This window comes from Rhinoderma darwinii, chromosome 3 (assembly GCF_050947455.1).
Source record: "Rhinoderma darwinii isolate aRhiDar2 chromosome 3, aRhiDar2.hap1, whole genome shotgun sequence".
Lineage (NCBI taxonomy): Eukaryota > Metazoa > Chordata > Amphibia > Anura > Rhinodermatidae > Rhinoderma > Rhinoderma darwinii.
This window is the reverse complement of record NC_134689.1, coordinates 401,416,357-401,436,595: the sequence shown is the minus strand read 5'-3', so window position 1 is coordinate 401,436,595 and position 20,239 is coordinate 401,416,357. Positions and strand designations below refer to the sequence as shown.

The 20,239-nt window shown below is 44.1% G+C and overlaps 1 protein-coding gene across 2 annotated transcripts; it reads left to right on the top strand.

The window, feature by feature from the left end:
- Positions 1-1,244: 1,244 nt before the first annotated feature.
- DCAF15 (DDB1 and CUL4 associated factor 15) lies at positions 1,245-20,010 on the top strand. 2 transcript variants are annotated; one of them, XM_075859156.1, is made up of 13 exons: positions 1,245-1,424; positions 13,129-13,226; positions 15,441-15,576; positions 15,691-15,797; positions 17,138-17,259; positions 17,347-17,514; positions 17,687-18,109; positions 18,241-18,341; positions 18,431-18,559; positions 18,831-18,916; positions 18,990-19,094; positions 19,197-19,312; positions 19,513-20,010. In XM_075859156.1, the coding sequence occupies exons 1-13, from the start codon at positions 1,335-1,337 to the stop codon at positions 19,566-19,568; spliced, it is 1,737 nt and encodes a 578-aa protein (XP_075715271.1). In that variant the 5' UTR covers positions 1,245-1,334; the 3' UTR covers positions 19,569-20,010. The 2 variants fall into 2 exon arrangements, with proteins under 2 accessions (XP_075715271.1, XP_075715270.1); XM_075859155.1 differs by having other exon boundaries at positions 1,268-1,424; positions 18,250-18,341.
- Positions 20,011-20,239: the final 229 nt, after the last annotated feature.

Genomic DNA, 20,239 nt, shown 5'->3' with positions numbered 1-20,239 from the left:
GGTACATTGTTATGGGAGGTCTTGTGACTGGTACATTGTTATGGGAGCCCTTGTGACTGGTACATTGTTATGGGTGCTCTTGTGACTGGTACATTGTTATGTGAGCTCTTGTGACTGGTACGTTGTTATGGGAGCTCTTGTGTCTGGTACGTTGTTATGGGAGCTCTTGTGACTGGTACATTGTTATAGGAGCTCTTGTGATTGGTACATTGTTATGGGAGCTCTTGTAACTGGTACATTGTTATGGGAGCTCTTGTGACTGGTACATTGTTATGGGAGCTCTTGTGACTGGTACATTGTTATGGGAGCTCTTGTGACTGGTACATTGTTATGGGAGCTCTTGTGACTGGTACATTGTTATGGGAGCTCTTGTGATTGGTACATTGTTATGGGAGCTCTTGTGACTGGTACATTGTTATGGGAGCTCTTGTGACTGGTACATTGTTATGGGAGCTCTTGTGACTGGTTCATTGTTATGGGAGCCCTTGTGACTGGTACATTGTTATGGGAGCTCTTGTGACTGGTACATTGTTATGGGAGCTCTTGTGACTGGTACATTGTTATGGGAGCTCTTGTGACTGGTACATTGTTATGGGAGCCCTTGTGACTGGTACATTGTTATGGGAGCTCTTGTGACTGGTACATTGTTATGGGAGCTCTTGTGACTGGTACATTGTTATGGGAGCTCTTGTGATTGGTACATTGTTATGGGAGCTCTTGTGACTGGTACATTGTTATGGGAGGTCTTGTGACTGGTACATTGTTATGGGAGCCCTTGTGACTGGTACATTGTTATGGGAGCTCTTGTGACTGGTACATTGTTATGGGAGCTCTTGTGACTGGTACATTGTTATGGGAGCTCTTGTGACTGGTACATTGTTATGGGAGCTCTTGTGATTGGTACATTGTTATGGGAGCTCTTGTGGTTGGTACATTGTTATGGGAGCTCTTGTGACTGGTACATTGTTATGGGAGCTCTTGTGACTGGTACATTGTTATGGGAGCTCTTGTGACTGGTACATTGTTATGGGAGCTCTTGTGACTGGTACATTGTTATGGGAGCTCTTGTGACTGGTACATTGTTATGGGGCATTCAGTGATCCTCATGACCAGCCGCTTTCAGTGATTTAGTGTCTAGCCGGTTACCATGGAGACCGGTCACGCCCCGAGTCACCTATTCGACAATATTGCCGCAGAACGTATCGCTGAGCCAATCACATTTCATCAGCATAAAGTTCAACTCTATCCAACGACGGAGCTCAAAATTCGGCGTCATTACGTCACCGGAAACGCGGGCGGAGTTTGTTGCCGGAAGCGAAGGCACCGGCGGGGAAATGGCGCCGAGCTCGAAATCGGACCGGAGCAGCGGTAGCCGGAAATGGGGCCCGAGGGACCATATTATTCGTCAACTAGACCGAGTCAAGGTAATTATTATACGGGGAGGGAACTATAAATGACCGGAGAGTAAGAACGTGAGGAGGAGATAAATGACTGGAGAATAATAACGTGAGGAGATAAATGACTGGAGAATAATAACGTGAGGAGATAAATGACCGGAGAATAATAACGTGAGGAGATAAATGACCGGAGAATAATAACGTGAGGAGATAAATGACTGGAGAATAATAACGTGAGGAGATAAATGACCGGAGAATAATAACGTGAGGAGATAAATGACTGGAGAATAATAACGTGAGGAGATAAATGACTGGAGAATAATAACGTGAGGAGATAAATGACTGGGGAATAATAACGTGAGGAGATAAATGACTGGAGAATAATAACGTGAGGAGATAAATGACTGGGGAATAATAACGTGAGGAGATAAATGACCGGAGAATAATAACGTGAGGAGATAAATGACTGGAGAATAATAACGTGAGGAGATAAATGACCGGAGAATAATAACGTGAGGAGATAAATGACTGGGGGATAATAACGTGAGGAGATAAATGACCGGAGAATAATAACGTGAGGAGATAAATGACCGGAGAATAATAACGTGAGGAGATAAATGACCGGGGAATAATAACGTGAGGAGATAAATGACTGGAGAATAATAACGTGAGGAGGAGATAAATGACCGGAGAATAATAACGTGAGGAGATAAATGACTGGAGAATAATAACGTGAGGAGATAAATGACCGGAGAATAATAACGTGAGGAGATAAATGACTGGGGGATAATAACGTGAGGAGATAAATGACCGGAGAATAATAACGTGAGGAGATAAATGACCGGAGAATAATAACGTGAGGAGATAAATGACCGGGGAATAATAACGTGAGGAGATAAATGACTGGAGAATAATAACGTGAGGAGATAAATGACTGGGGAATAATAACGTGAGGAGATAAATGACCGGGGAATAATAACGTGAGGAGATAAATGACCGGAGAATAATAACGTGAGGAGATAAATGACTGGGGAATAATAACGTGAGGAGATAAATGACCGGAGAATAATAACGTGAGGAGATAAATGACCGGAGAATAATAACGTGAGGAGATAAATGACCGGAGAATAATAACGTGAGGAGATAAATGACCGGAGAATAATAACGTGAGGAGATAAATGACTGGAGAATAATAACGTGAGGAGATAAATGACTGGGGAATAATAACGTGAGGAGATAAATGACCGGAGAATAATAACGTGAGGAGATAAATGACCGGAGAATAATAACGTGAGGAGATAAATGACTGGAGAATAATAACGTGAGGAGATAAATGACTGGGGAATAATAACGTGAGGAGATAAATGACCGGAGAATAATAACGTGAGGAGATAAATGACTGGAGAATAATAACGTGAGGAGATAAATGACTGGGGAATAATAACGTGAGGAGATAAATGACCGGAGAATAATAACGTGAGGAGATAAATGACTGGAGAATAATAACGTGAGGAGATAAATGACCGGAGAATAATAACGTGAGGAGATAAATGACTGGAGAATAATAACGTGAGGAGATAAATGACTGGAGAATAATAACGTGAGGAGATAAATGACCGGAGAATAATAACGTGAGGAGATAAATGACCGGAGAATAATAACGTGAGGAGATAAATGACCGGAGAATAATAACGTGAGGAGATAAATGACTGGGGAATAATAACGTGAGGAGATAAATGACCGGAGAATAATAACGTGAGGAGATAAATGACTGGAGAATAATAACGTGAGGAGATAAATGACTGGAGAATAATAACGTGAGGAGATAAATGACCGGAGAATAATAACGTGAGGAGATAAATGACTGGGGAATAATAACGTGAGGAGATAAATGACTGGAGAATAATAACGTGAGGAGATAAATGACCGGAGAATAATAACGTGAGGAGATAAATGACTGGAGAATAATAACGTGAGGAGATAAATGACCGGGGAATAATAACGTGAGGAGATAAATGACCGGAGAATAATAACGTGAGGAGATAAATGACTGGGGAATAATAACGTGAGGAGATAAATGACCGGAGAATAATAACGTGAGGAGATAAATGACTGGAGAATAATAACGGGAGGAGATAAATGACTGGGGAATAATAACGTGAGGAGATAAATGACTGGGGAATAATAACGTGAGGAGATAAATGACTGGAGAATAATAACGTGAGGAGATAAATGACTGGGGAATAATAACGTGAGGAGATAAATGACCGGAGAATAATAACGTGAGGAGATAAATGACCGGAGAATAATAACGTGAGGAGATAAATGACTGGAGAATAATAACGTGAGGAGATAAATGACCGGAGAATAATAACGTGAGGAGATAAATGACTGGAGAATAATAACGTGAGGAGATAAATGACCGGAGAATAATAACGTGAGGAGATAAATGACCGGAGAATAATAACGTGAGGAGATAAATGACTGGAGAATAATAACGTGAGGAGATAAATGACTGGAGAATAATAACGTGAGGAGATAAATGACTGGAGAATAATAACGTGAGGAGATAAATGACTGGAGAATAATAACGTGAGGAGATAAATGACTGGAGAATAATAACGTGAGGAGATAAATGACCGGAGAATAATAACGTGAGGAGATAAATGACTGGGGAATAATAACGTGAGGAGATAAATGACTGGAGAATAATAACGTGAGGAGATAAATGACCGGAGAATAATAACGTGAGGAGATAAATGACTGGAGAATAATAACGTGAGGAGATAAATGACTGGGGAATAATAACGTGAGGAGATAAATGACTGGAGAATAATAACGTGAGGAGATAAATGACTGGGGAATAATAACGTGAGGAGGAGATAAATGACCGGAGAATAATAACGTGAGGAGATAAATGACTGGGGAATAATAACGTGAGGAGATAAATGACCGGAGAATAATAACGTGAGGAGATAAATGACCGGAGAATAATAACGTGAGGAGATAAATGACTGGAGAATAATAACGTGAGGAGATAAATGACCGGAGAATAATAACGTGAGGAGATAAATGACTGGAGAATAATAACGTGAGGAGATAAATGACTGGGGAATAATAACGTGAGGAGATAAATGACCGGAGAATAATAACGTGAGGAGATAAATGACTGGGGAATAATAACGTGAGGAGATAAATGACTGGAGAATAATAACGTGAGGAGATAAATGACCGGAGAATAATAACGTGAGGAGATAAATGACTGGGGAATAATAACGTGAGGAGATAAATGACTGGGGAATAATAACGTGAGGAGATAAATGACCGGAGAATAATAACGTGAGGAGATAAATGACTGGGGAATAATAACGTGAGGAGATAAATGACTGGAGAATAATAACGTGAGGAGATAAATGACCGGAGAATAATAACGTGAGGAGATAAATGACTGGGGAATAATAACGTGAGGAGATAAATGACTGGGGAATAATAACGTGAGGAGATAAATGACTGGGGAATAATAACGTGAGGAGATAAATGACTGGGGAATAATAACGTGAGGAGATAAATGACTGGAGAATAATAACGTGAGGAGATAAATGACCGGAGAATAATAACGTGAGGAGATAAATGACCGGAGAATAATAACGTGAGGAGATAAATGACCGGAGAATAATAACGTGAGGAGATAAATGACCGGAGAATAATAACGTGAGGAGATAAATGACTGGAGAATAATAACGTGAGGAGATAAATGACTGGAGAATAATAACGTGAGGAGATAAATGACCGGAGAATAATAACGTGAGGAGAGATAAATGACTGGAGAATAATAACGTGAGGAGATAAATGACTGGGGAATAATAACGTGAGGAGATAAATGACCGGAGAATAATAACGTGAGGAGATAAATGACCGGAGAATAATAACGTGAGGAGATAAATGACTGGAGAATAATAACGTGAGGAGATAAATGACTGGAGAATAATAACGTGAGGAGATAAATGACTGGAGAATAATAACGTGAGGAGATAAATGACTGGAGAATAATAACGTGAGGAGATAAATGACTGGGGAATAATAACGTGAGGAGATAAATGACTGGGGAATAATAACGTGAGGAGATAAATGACTGGGGAATAATAACGTGAGGAGATAAATGACTGGAGAATAATAACGTGAGGAGATAAATGACTGGGGAATAATAACGTGAGGAGATAAATGACCGGAGAATAATAACGTGAGGAGATAAATGACCGGAGAATAATAACGTGAGGAGATAAATGACTGGAGAATAATAACGTGAGGAGATAAATGACTGGGGAATAATAACGTGAGGAGATAAATGACTGGAGAATAATAACGTGAGGAGATAAATGACTGGGGAATAATAACGTGAGGAGATAAATGACTGGGGAATAATAACGTGAGGAGATAAATGACCGGAGAATAATAACGTGAGGAGATAAATGACTGGGGAATAATAACGTGAGGAGATAAATGACTGGAGAATAATAACGTGAGGAGATAAATGACTGGGGAATAATAACGTGAGGAGATAAATGACTGGAGAATAATAACGTGAGGAGATAAATGACCGGAGAATAATAACGTGAGGAGATAAATGACCGGAGAATAATAACGTGAGGAGATAAATGACCGGAGAATAATAACGTGAGGAGATAAATGACTGGAGAATAATAACGTGAGGAGGAGATAAATGACCGGAGAATAATAACGTGAGGAGATAAATGACTGGAGAATAATAACGTGAGGAGGAGATAAATGACCGGAGAATAATAACGTGAGGAGATAAATGACTGGAGAATAATAACGTGTGGAGATAAATGACCGGAGAATAATAACGTGAGGAGATAAATGACCGGAGAATAATAACGTGAGGAGATAAATGACTGGGGAATAATAACGTGAGGAGATAAATGACCGGAGAATAATAACGTGAGGAGATAAATGACTGGAGAATAATAACGTGAGGAGATAAATGACTGGGGAATAATAACGTGAGGAGATAAATGACTGGAGAATAATAACGTGAGGAGATAAATGACCGGAGAATAATAACGTGAGGAGATAAATGACCGGAGAATAATAACGTGAGGAGATAAATGACCGGAGAATAATAACGTGAGGAGATAAATGACTGGAGAATAATAACGTGTGGAGATAAATGACTGGAGAATAATAACGTGAGGAGATAAATGACTGGAGAATAATAACGTGAGGAGATAAATGACCGGAGAATAATAACGTGAGGAGAGATAAATGACCGGAGAATAATAACGTGAGGAGATAAATGACTGGAGAATAATAACGTGAGGAGATAAATGACTGGAGAATAATAACGTGAGGAGATAAATGACTGGAGAATAATAACGTGAGGAGATAAATGACTGGGGAATAATAACGTGAGGAGATAAATGACTGGAGAATAATAACGTGAGGAGATAAATGACCGGAGAATAATAACGTGAGGAGATAAATGACTGGAGAATAATAACGTGAGGAGATAAATGACCGGAGAATAATAACGTGAGGAGATAAATGACCGGAGAATAATAACGTGAGGAGATAAATGACTGGAGAATAATAACGTGAGGAGATAAATGACTGGAGAATAATAACGTGAGGAGATAAATGACCGGAGAATAATAACGTGAGGAGATAAATGACTGGGGAATAATAACGTGAGGAGATAAATGACTGGAGAATAATAACGTGAGGAGATAAATGACCGGAGAATAATAACGTGAGGAGATAAATGACTGGAGAATAATAACGTGAGGAGATAAATGACCGGAGAATAATAACGTGAGGAGATAAATGACTGGAGAATAATAACGTGAGGAGATAAATGACCGGAGAATAATAACGTGAGGAGATAAATGACTGGAGAATAATAACGTGAGGAGATAAATGACTGGAGAATAATAACGTGAGGAGATAAATGACTGGAGAATAATAACGTGAGGAGATAAATGACTGGAGAATAATAACGTGAGGAGATAAATGACCGGAGAATAATAACGTGAGGAGATAAATGACTGGAGAATAATAACGTGAGGAGATAAATGACTGGAGAATAATAACGTGAGGAGATAAATGACCGGAGAATAATAACGTGAGGAGATAAATGACTGGGGAATAATAACGTGAGGAGATAAATGACTGGAGAATAATAACGTGAGGAGATAAATGACCGGAGAATAATAACGTGAGGAGATAAATGACTGGAGAATAATAACGTGAGGAGATAAATGACCGGAGAATAATAACGTGAGGAGATAAATGACTGGAGAATAATAACGTGAGGAGATAAATGACTGGAGAATAATAACGTGAGGAGATAAATGACTGGGGAATAATAACGTGAGGAGATAAATGACTGGAGAATAATAACGTGAGGAGATAAATGACTGGGGAATAATAACGTGAGGAGATAAATGACTGGAGAATAATAACGTGAGGAGGAGATAAATGACCGGAGAATAATAACGTGAGGAGGAGATAAATGACCGGAGAATAATAACGTGAGGAGATAAATGACCGGAGAATAATAACGTGTGGAGATAAATGACCGGAGAATAATAACGTGTGGAGATAAATGACCGGAGAATAATAACGTGAGGAGATAAATGACTGGGGAATAATAACGTGAGGAGATAAATGACCGGAGAATAATAACGTGAGGAGATAAATGACCGGAGAATAATAACGTGAGGAGATAAATGACTGGAGAATAATAACGTGAGGAGATAAATGACTGGAGAATAATAACGTGAGGAGATAAATGACTGGGGAATAATAACGTGTGGAGATAAATGACCGGAGAATAATAACGTGAGGAGATAAATGACTGGAGAATAATAACGTGAGGAGATAAATGACCGGAGAATAATAACGTGAGGAGATAAATGACTGGAGAATAATAACGTGAGGAGATAAATGACTGGAGAATAATAACGTGAGGAGATAAATGACTGGAGAATAATAACGTGAGGAGATAAATGACCGGAGAATAATAACGTGAGGAGATAAATGACTGGGGAATAATAACGTGAGGAGATAAATGACCGGAGAATAATAACGTGAGGAGGAGATAAATGACTGGAGAATAATAACGTGAGGAGGAGATAAATGACTGGGGAATAATAACGTGAGGAGATAAATGACTGGAGAATAATAACGTGAGGAGAGATAAATGACTGGAGAATAATAACGTGAGGAGATAAATGACTGGAGAATAATAACGTGAGGAGATAAATGACTGGGGAATAATAACGTGAGGAGGAGATAAATGACTGGAGAATAATAACGTGAGGAGATAAATGACCGGAGAATAATAACGTGAGGAGATAAATGACCGGAGAATAATAACGTGAGGAGATAAATGACTGGAGAATAATAACGTGAGGAGATAAATGACTGGGGAATAATAACGTGAGGAGATAAATGACCGGAGAATAATAACGTGAGGAGATAAATGACCGGAGAATAATAACGTGAGGAGATAAATGACTGGAGAATAATAACGTGAGGAGATAAATGACCGGAGAATAATAACGTGAGGAGATAAATGACTGGAGAATAATAACGTGAGGAGATAAATGACTGGAGAATAATAACGTGAGGAGATAAATGACCGGAGAATAATAACGTGAGGAGATAAATGACTGGAGAATAATAACGTGAGGAGATAAATGACTGGAGAATAATAACGTGAGGAGATAAATGACCGGAGAATAATAACGTGAGGAGATAAATGACCGGAGAATAATAACGTGAGGAGATAAATGACTGGGGAATAATAACGTGAGGAGATAAATGACTGGAGAATAATAACGTGAGGAGATAAATGACTGGAGAATAATAACGTGAGGAGATAAATGACTGGAGAATAATAACGTGAGGAGATAAATGACTGGAGAATAATAACGTGAGGAGATAAATGACCGGAGAATAATAACGTGAGGAGATAAATGACCGGAGAATAATAACGTGAGGAGATAAATGACTGGGGAATAATAACGTGAGGAGATAAATGACCGGAGAATAATAACGTGAGGAGGAGATAAATGACCGGAGAATAATAACGTGAGGAGATAAATGACTGGAGAATAATAACGTGAGGAGGAGATAAATGATCGGAGAATAATAACGTGAGGAGATAAATGACTGGAGAATAATAACGTGAGGAGATAAATGACCGGAGAATAATAACGTGAGGAGATAAATGACTGGAGAATAATAACGTGAGGAGATAAATGACTGGAGAATAATAACGTGAGGAGATAAATGACCGGAGAATAATAACGTGAGGAGATAAATGACCGGAGAATAATAACGTGAGGAGATAAATGACCGGAGAATAATAACGTGAGGAGATAAATGACTGGAGAATAATAACGTGAGGAGATAAATGACCGGAGAATAATAACGTGAGGAGATAAATGACCGGAGAATAATAACGTGAGGAGATAAATGACTGGAGAATAATAACGTGAGGAGATAAATGACCGGAGAATAATAACGTGAGGAGATAAATGACCGGAGAATAATAACGTGAGGAGATAAATGACCGGGGAATAATAACGTGAGGAGATAAATGACTGGAGAATAATAACGTGAGGAGATAAATGACTGGAGAATAATAACGTGAGGAGATAAATGACCGGAGAATAATAACGTGAGGAGATAAATGACCGGAGAATAATAACGTGAGGAGATAAATGACCGGAGAATAATAACGTGAGGAGAGATAAATGACTGGGGAATAATAACGTGAGGAGATAAATGACTGGAGAATAATAACGTGAGGAGATAAATGACCGGAGAATAATAACGTGAGGAGATAAATGACTGGAGAATAATAACGTGAGGAGATAAATGACTGGGGAATAATAACGTGAGGAGATAAATGACTGGAGAATAATAACGTGAGGAGATAAATGACCGGAGAATAATAACGTGAGGAGATAAATGACTGGAGAATAATAACGTGAGGAGATAAATGACTGGACTTTTGCTGTTTGTTTGTCTGATATCTTGGTGACTGATACGGGTGGAGTTGCTGCCATCAGATGTTGTGACCGCGTTACCTGTATAGGTTTTCTGCCTAGTGATGCCGTGATACGTGACTGGTCTAATAATTGTCATGTTTCAGGATTGGTCACCTTCCTCCACCTGTGTAGAATTTCCGGTCTCCCCTGGGAGCAGTTTACTTTATATGTAAGGGCTGCTGCTGCGCTGACATCCACCAGTCCCTGCAGAGCGTGTGATATTATAACCCGGGCGTTGTCCCTTTACTGTCTGCAGCACTTTTCATGCGTCCGGTTGTTTGCATGCAGCTCCTGTCCCACAACCTCCAGTTCACATGTTCAGAAAGCCTCAGGATTCTTCCTAATATAAGAAAATCACACTTGCGTACTTCGGATGGGGGCGGACATCTTCCTCTCCCCGGTACATTTGGGACTTTTTTACTCTAGAAAACGGTCATAGAACAGTAAATAACTTAACCCCATAGTCCAGCTTTCCTCCACTAGGCCCCATAGTCCCGCTTTCCTCCACTAGGCCCCATAGTCCCGCTTTCCTCCACTAGGCCCCATAGTCCCGCTTTCCTCCACTAGGCCCCATAGTCCAGCTTTCCTCCGCTAGGCCCCATAGTCCAGCTTTCCTCCGCTAGGCCCCATAGTCCAGCTTTCCTCCGCTAGGCCCCATAGTCCAGCTTTCCTCCGCTAGGCCCCATAGTCCAGCTTTCCTCCGCTAGGCCCCATAGTCCAGCTTTCCTCCGCTAGGCCCCATAGTCCAGCTTTCCTCCGCTAGGCCCCATAGTCCCGCTTTCTTCCACTAGGCCCCATAGTCCCGCTTTCTTCCACTAGGCCCCATAGTCCAGCTTTCCTCCACTAGGCCCCATAGTCCCGCTTTCTTCCACTAGGCCCCATAGTCCAGCTTTCCTCCACTAGGCCCCATAGTTCCGCTTTCCTCCGCTAGGCCCCATAGTCCCGCTTTCCTCCGCTAGGCCCCATAGTCCAGCTTTCCTCCGCTAGGCCCCATAGTCCAGCTTTCCTCCGCTAGGCCCCATAGTCCAGCTTTCCTCCGCTAGGCCCCATAGTCCAGCTTTCCTCCGCTAGGCCCCATAGTCCAGCTTTCCTCCGCTAGGCCCCATAGTCCCGCTTTCCTCCGCTAGGCCCCATAGTCCCGCTTTCCTCCACTAGGCCCCATAGTCCCGCTTTCCTCCACTAGGCCCCATAGTCCCGCTTTCCTCCACTAGGCCCCATAGTCCCGCTTTCCTCCACTAGGCCCCATAGTCCAGCTTTCCTCCACTAGGCCGCAGGTAAAGCTTGAGTTGGACTTGATAATGGTGCAGCGGCGTCATGAGCCACTTGGGGATTAGCATAAGTAATATTACAATCGACAACTGCATGCGACCAATCAGAACTACACTTTCGTTTCTTAAACTACCCTGGTAAAATGAAAGCTGCAATGCTATTGGTTACTTTGAGCAACAAGGCTAGTTTTTCTTTTAGACGGTTTTGATAATTGTACTCCAATAGGCAGATTTACTAACACTGTCTTTAGATTTATGCCCGTTGTACACGACCGAGTGCCACTCGGGCTGTTTTTCACGGCATCCAAGTGGCGCCCCATAGTTTTCACGGACCCATTCAATTTAACAAGTGAATCGGGTCTGTGAAAGCGGACCCAACTTTCCGATCGTAGAAAGATAGGACATGTCTTTTCTTTCCACGGATCACGGACGGGACACGGTCGTGTGCATGAGGCTAGCATGGTGCACGCTATATATGATACGTTATTTGGCGCATCTTGCTAGACATTTCAGACACCTTTCTCTTCCTTATAACCGCCTCTTGGTTGGCTTAGTTTACGGCAGTATTTTTTGCGCGCATTTTAAGCCATGCCACCTTTTTGCTAGACTGCGGCCCCTTTCGGTCTAGGCCGCAAACGAGGCGCATATAGTGTCCAAAACGGTTAATAAATATTGCGCGTGATGTGCATCGCAATAGTAAATCTGCCTCGTTGTGTTTATTCCATGTGTAGACAGCGTAGTCTCTCGCTATAGGGAGAAGACGACATGCAGAAGAGGTGATTATAGGCCGGCAGCAGCAGAGGGGTGAGGGATATAAAGGGCTTGACTGCTTTAGACACCGACTATTCATGTGCCCTTTTGGGACCCCCTCTCTAAACCAGAGTGGAAAGTTGCTGCAAAGTGTCTCTCTCTGGATGGTTAGGCCCTGTTCACGCGGCGTATATCAGACACGTAAAAAAACACATGCTTTAAGCTTCCCATTGACATCAATGGGAAAGCGCATCGTTCATGCATACAACAGTTTTTTTTATGCGCGTGTTTAAAAAAAACGCGTTGTGTAAAAAAAAAAAAAAAAGAAGTGTCCGGTCAATTCTTCTGAAATCCGAAAACGCACCTAATTCCCATAGTCAATGAGAGTCCTAATTGCGAGCCAAAAAAATGCACAGAAAGCACGCAAAAAAACAACCGCCTGCGTATTTGACACGTTTACTACACGGATGCTCCATTCATTTCTCTGCTGGTAAATGTGGGCTCACTGGCCGCTTCCCTGCTGATAACTTCGGGGGACCACCGTTATCTGATTTGGGGATTACCAAGCTATATATCTGTTTTACATTTTGTCTGTAGTCACCATGATTAAAAATAACCCTTTTTTATTTCTTCCAGATCACAGGACAACTTTCCCCTCGGTTGTTCCGGAAGCTGCCGCCTCGCCTCTGCGTGTCTCTGCGCAACATTGTGGACGAGGAGTTCCTGCGAAAGGGGTAATAATTGTTTACTTAAGGCTGCGTTCACATATGCGCCAGGGCTCCGTTCCGACAGAATTTATAAGTTTCCGTTTCCATCGACATTGATGCAGGGGTACCGTCGTTTTGACGCAATGAATACTGTAGTCGACTACGCTATTGATTCCTTCAAAACGACGGAACCCCAGCACAACGGAGATAAATGGTGATGGAAACGGAAACCTCTGCTTTCCGTTTGTGTCGGTCGGGAACAGAGCCCTGACCCAGATGTGAACGCAGCCTTAGTTGTGGATTTTTAGTTACGGAAATCTGACCTGTGTCAAAGGAGCTGAGGAGCTTTACTTTGTATCATAGCCCTTTTCTTCTGTGTATTGTTGCTGGCCTCCGCTCTACTTAAAGGAACACTCCAGGTAAGGCCTCATTCACACGACAGGGTCCGAGTGTCGGCCGGGAAAATCGGCCGTTTTTGGCCGATTTTCCCGGCCGGTTTGCATCCGATTTGCATCCGTTCCGATTCCGTTCCGGGCCGAGTTGCCGTTTTTTCCGGCCGATTTGGACCCGATTTGCATCCGTTTTTTTCCCTGTCCGTTTTAAAATCGGATGAATTTCATTTAAATTTGTTGCCACACACAGCCCTTTGTAGATAATGCCACAGCCCCCCTGGTAGGTAATGCCACCCAGCCCCCTGTTGGTGATGCCACACAGCCCCCTGCAGGTAATGCCACCCAGCCCCCTGCAGGTAATGCCACCCAGCCCCCTGTAGGTGATGCCACCCTGCCCCCTGTAGGCGATGCCACCCTGCCCCCTGTAGGCGATGCCACCCTGCCCCCTGTAGGCGATGCCACCCTGCCCCCTGTAGGCGATGCCACCCTGCCCCCTGTAGGCGATGCCACCCTGCCCCCTGTAGGCGATGCCACCCTGCCCCCTGTAGGCGATGCCACCCTGCCCCCTGTAGGCGATGCCACCCTGCCCCCTGTAGGCGATGCCACCCACCCTGCCCCCTGTAGGCGATGCCACCCTGCCCCCTGTAGGCGATGCCACCCACCCTGCCCCCTGTAGGCGATGCCACCCACCCTGCCCCCTGTAGGCGATGCCACCCACCCTGCCCCCTGTAGGCGATGCCACCCACCCTGCCCCCTGTAGGCGATGCCACCCACCCTGCCCCCTGTAGGCGATGCCACCCACCCTGCTACCTGTAGGTGATGCCACCCTGCCCCCTGTAGGTGATGCCACCCTGCCCCCTGTAGGTGATGCCACACAGTCCCCTGTAGGTTGCACCCATCCCCCCCCCCCCTTCCAGGAGAAGTCACTGACTTCAATGTCCATATATGGACAGTGTAGTCACTCACTTCTCCTGTAGTGGAATCCCCGGCCATAGAGTCGGGGATTTCGCTGCAGAAGTGAGTGACTTCGCTGTGTCCATATATGGACAGTGTAGTCACTCACTTCTCCTGTAGCGGGCCATAGAGTCGGGGATTCCGCTGCAGAAGTGCGTGACTTCGCTGTGTCCATATATGGACAGTGTAGTCACTCACTTCTCCTGTAGCGGAATCCCCAATCCCCAGCCGGGGATTGGGGATTCCGACTCCTACAGCGAGCAATAAAAGATCCTCCTCCTCACATGCACTCTGCACTGTGAGGAGGAGGAGAGAGAGTGCGCGAGCGACGGTAGACCCGGCCATCACTCGGAACACATTCCGGTGATGGCCGTGTATTACCCGGCCCCATAGACTTCTATGGGAGCCGGGCGGCCGGGCACCCGGCTGAAAATAGAGCATGTCCTATTTTTTGACGGGCGGTTTTCCCGGCCGTCAAAAAATCGGTCGTGTGAATAGCCCCATTAGGGGTCTATTATTCCTAATGCAGCCGGGTGCCGGCCGATTTATGAACGGCCGGCACCCGGCCGGGAATCCCTGTCGTGTGAATTCCGCCTAAAACTGATGATATGCCTTGTAAGAAAAATTAACTCCAGATGTCCTGATACTTGCATAGCAGCCAGAACAAGCAGAGCTGTAGTGTAAATCATGGTGGAAAAACAGAGCATCCTCCTGAGCCTCTGATAAGACAGGACTTGGATTTCAGACTACCTTAGACTCCATTAGACTGTGCAGCTAAGCTGGAGTCGCTGATTGCAGCGGATAGTAGAAGAATCGTGAGGTGTTTTGTTTTCCTGTGCGGCTCCATTACCACTTTCCCAGGTCTTAGTCTGTGTTCTGTGTTTTCCTCCTCCAGTCACGTTTTCCTGGGGTTCTCCAAATGCGGACGCTTTGTATTGTCCTACACCAGCGATGTTTTAGATGATGATTTCTCCTTTTACTCCTATCACCTCTATTGGTGGCAGTTCCAAGTACACAGCAAACTGCGCCTGGTGAGTACTCGTGTCACTCTGCCCAACCCGTGTTTTACTTCTCACTGTCCTGTATACAGAATATCAATCCACAAGGTCATTACACCCTCCACACCTGTCATGTCCCGCTCCTAGGTGCGGCAAGTCCGTCTCTTCCAGGATGAGGAGATTTATAGTGATTTGTACCTGACCGTATGTGAGTGGCCCAGCGACAGCTCCAAAGTCATCGTGTTTGGCTTCAAGTGAGTCTTAATGGAAGCAGCTAAGTTCTCGCTGGTACTTTTACTCTCCTATTGGTTTTCTTTAACCCCTTCCCGACATCCGCCGTATATATGGCGCACGCTGGGTGGGGGAATATGGAGCGGGCTCACGGGCTGAGACCGGTCCATAGAGCGAGTGTGTCGGCTGTGTGTTACAGCCGACACTTCCGGGTAACTAGCGGGATCCCGTTCGAGCGCAATCCCGCTTGTTTAACCCGTTAAATGCCTCTTTCAATAGCGATCGTGCCATTTAAGTGACTAAAAACAGGGGGGCGACCCCCTGTAACTTCCCAAACCCCCCCCCCCCCCACCACGGCGAGATCGGGGGGAGCTGTTGGTTGGCACAGCTGCCTGGGGGCCTGACGAAGTCCCCCAGGCAGGGCTTCATAGGAGACTGTCAGAAATCAGACTGTCAGTATATCGTGCAAGCGATCTAACGATCGCTGGTTAAAGTCCCCTAGGCGGACAAGTAAAAAACAGTAAAATAAAGTTGTTTTTTTAACAAATAAAAAAAATTCAACGCTCAAAAAAACACTTTTTCCCCATTTTCCCTCAACAACAATGTAAAAAAATTAAAAAGCTAACATAACTGGTATCGACGCGTCCGTAAAAGTCTGAACTATTACTATATATCATTATTTAGTCCGCACGGTGAACGCCGTAAAAAATTAACATCAGACTTGCTGTTTTTTGGTCCCTTCTCCCACAAAAAATGAAATAAAAAGTGATCAAAAAGTCTCACGTACCCCAAAATGGTACCAATATAAACTGCAGCTCTCCCCGCAAAAAATAAACCCTCACACGGCTAAATCGACAGAAAAATAAAAACGTTCTGGCTCTCAGAATGTGGCGACAAAACTCAAATTTAATTTTTTACATTCAGTTTTTTTTCCTTGTAAAAGTAGTGAAACATAAAGAAAACGATATAAATTTGGTATCGCTGTAATTGTATTGACCCGCAGAATAAAGTTAACATGCCGTTTTTACCGTACGGTGAACGCCGTAAAAACAAAACCACCCAAAAGGTTGAGGAATCGCTGTTTTTTTCCTATTCCGCTCCACATATATATTTTTTTCTCGTTTCCCACTACATTTTATGGTCCATAAAATGGTGCGGTGAACATCTACAACTCGTCCCGCAAAAAACAAGCCCTGATACGGCAATATTGATGGAAAAATAAAAAAAAGAGTTATGGCTTTTGGAAGGTGGGGAGGAAAAATCAAAAGTGAAAATCCGAAAAATGGCTGCGGCGGGAAAGGGTTAAGAAGAATTCGCTGTGTCCGTCCTGAAAGGTTTACGTATTCTCTGCGCTCTTTCTCAGCACATCTGGCAATGGGATGTTAATGAACATGATGAGCGATGAGAACCATCGAGATATTTATATCAGCATCGTGTCTGCACCGCCAACCTCTCCCTGCACGGACTGCAGGGCCTCTCCACAAGGTACCGGCCTCATATGTAGAACGCGAGCTGCGGATGATGATCATGTCATTGATATACCAGTATATAATACACTGCCTCTATGTCTAGGTCCTTGTCTGCTGCACAGCTTCATGCTTCATACGAAGTATCAGGTGGTTTATCCTTTCCCCACGTTCCAGCCGGCATTTCAGCTCAAGAAAGACCATGTGGTTCTTCTTAATACCAGTTTCTCCCTCGTGGCCTGTGCAATATCCGTGCACCCAGCTGGTGAGCAATGTAAGTACTTTCTGGCTACTGTTTTTTTTCCTCTACTGTGAGCCTGTCTCTGCCCTCGGCCTCTTTCCCTGGTTTCGGCGCCGACCTCGGTCTTTGCACTCTTTCCAGCACTTTTCGATTTTTTTTTTTTTTTTTTTGCCTGATTTTTGTGTGTCATTGTTTATCATTTTAGGTGACAAAGAATCCAGCCAAATTTTGTACAGCAAACAGAACCAACACATTGCACCTGCCACCTTTTCCTCATTCAGTCCTTGTGTCCCTTCCTCGAGCAGCCACTCTCCTCTTCCTTCGGAGTCCTGCTCTACCACTCCTCCTGGAACCCCCCCAGCCGTCACCCGTGCTCGTGAATTTGTGGCTGGTATATTTCGACGAGCCCGAGAGGCATCTGGGTTGGAGGCTGAAGACAAAGGAGAACGAGCCGGACCAAGCAAACCGAGTCCTTCACAGCCCTCCGACCCAGATTCTCCCACATGGCACCGTCCTATCAACGAAGGGTCCCTGAGGTCCAACAGTCACACAGAGGAACCGAGCTACGTTAACTACACACAATTTCGATATGTCCTCGGGGAGGTGACGGAGACTGATCAAGAGAGCGGTGAGAGAGTTGGGGAGGGGGAAAGTCGACCACCTTATGTATATGGTTACGGAGGGTATACGATCTGTGGGATTTAATGTGTTCATAGATCTGATTTGAAGTGGGGGTTGGCCACATTTACATTTTTTCAGTCTCCGCAGAATATGAAGATGACAAGATCTTGCTGCCTTTCCTGGTCACTGATCTGAAGGGACGACACCTGAAACCATTGAATGACAAGGCCTCCTTCCAGGTGAAGAGCCACTCGCTGCTGTGTTTCTTTCACCCTTATTTACTGTCTCTGACCCCGGTCGTGTCCCATTTTCTCTGAAACCCTCCCAGGGCCAACATCTCATTGTGGAGCAACTCACCCTGGACTTTGAATACGTCATAAATGAAGTGATTCGACATGATGCCTCTTGGTCTCCGCAGTTCTGCTCCTTCAGTGACTATGATATTGTCATCCTAGAGGTGAGCGTTCTCTATATGTCTATGTTCTATAAATCTTTACATAGGATCGCAGTTGGTAGCTCGGATTAAATACAACATGGATGTCTTTCTGTTTGCACGGTCCTGAAGCCTTAGGTCTGTTCAGCAAAGTGTTAAAATCCGATAGTTCCTAGTCCACCCAAGGTAGTATCTCTGCTTCCTTATCATGAATGTGAGCGGGCAGTGTCCTGATATTAGGAGAGGAATGGAGACCAGGGATCGAGTGATCTGTAGTTGATTTCTTTACCGGCAGATGTGTCCTGACACTAACCAGGTGATCATGAACATCGGCCTCCTGCTCCTGGCGTTTCCTGCTCCGCAGGAGGACGCTCAGCTCAGGTGGGTGGCATTAGGAGCTGGCTGTGCCGTGTCTTATCTGCTGAGCCTCGCTGAGACATGTTTGCTTCCATAGGCCTAAGACTCATCACACAAGCTTAAAAGTTGCTTGGGACCTGCACACTGGAGTCTTCAGCACCCTGAGCGTGGGTGACCTCACGGAGGTGAAAGGCCAGACCAGGTAAATAACGTCCTCACTTCTGTTCCCTCGTACTCCATTTTTGCCTAAACGGTTTCCATTCAGAGGCCTTTCGCTTCTCATTCACCTTATTTGTTCACTCAGTGGCAGCGTTTGGAGCTCGTACCGGAAAAGCTGCGTGGACACGGTCATGAAATGGTTGGTTCCAGAAAGCAGCGCCAGATATGTGAATCGTATGACCAATGAGGCGCTACATAAAGGTACAGCAAAGTCTCCCGCTACCCCCCACCCCATCTTTTTTTTTTTTCCCCCATCTACTATTCTAGTTATTTTCCATGATCTGCTATTGGTTGATGTGACTGGTGGTGATTTATATATTTGCAGGATATTGCGCCCTTTACCTGGTTGGATAGCACTTCTTCTGGTTTTTGTTGTGCCTCTAATGTGAGCTTTTCTACAGGTTGTTCCCTGAAGGTTTTGGCGGACAGTGTACGATACACGTGGATTGTGCTGTGATCCGGCTCTGGAGATATGAACACTACCTCAGCACAAGCGTCTCGGTGCACCTGGAAGAGACGCTGCGGTGGGACCTTTGTATTAGTCCTCCTTGTATGCTGCCATCTAGTGACCGCTCCTGGAAAACCACAGCAGTGCGTCAGGATCTGAGCTGCTTTTTGCGCGTAGAATAAAGAATACCACAATCCTGGATAAGATAGGTGGGCTGATGTTATAGTGCCCGGTGGCATTCCCTTCTCTGGGCACTGACTTCTGCAGGTACCTTGCCACAGTGGACGTTTTAATTGGGTTTTGTTTTTTTTCTTCTTTTCCTGCATTGTCTGACCAGACTGGAGTGGGGATATTTTTTAATGGCATGTATATGTGTATATATACTATGTATCACTTTTTTTTTTATGTCGGTCTTCTTTTGTGAAATAAATCTCATTATTTCTGTTCACAAGCGTCAGATCCCCCTTATTATTCCGGGGTTCAGTCTGTGTGCAATTGCCTGATGATAATCTTTCTCACTGGTGGCTGAGCGGATAAAATCGTCATTTTATCCTTGGTGTTATGGAAAGCAACAACCGATTCAATCATGCAGTGTAAAGTATGGGGAACAGACAGCGCAGCAGCATGAGCCCTTGACAAAAGCAGGATTTGGATTTAGTAAAAAATGTGTACTAATCCAT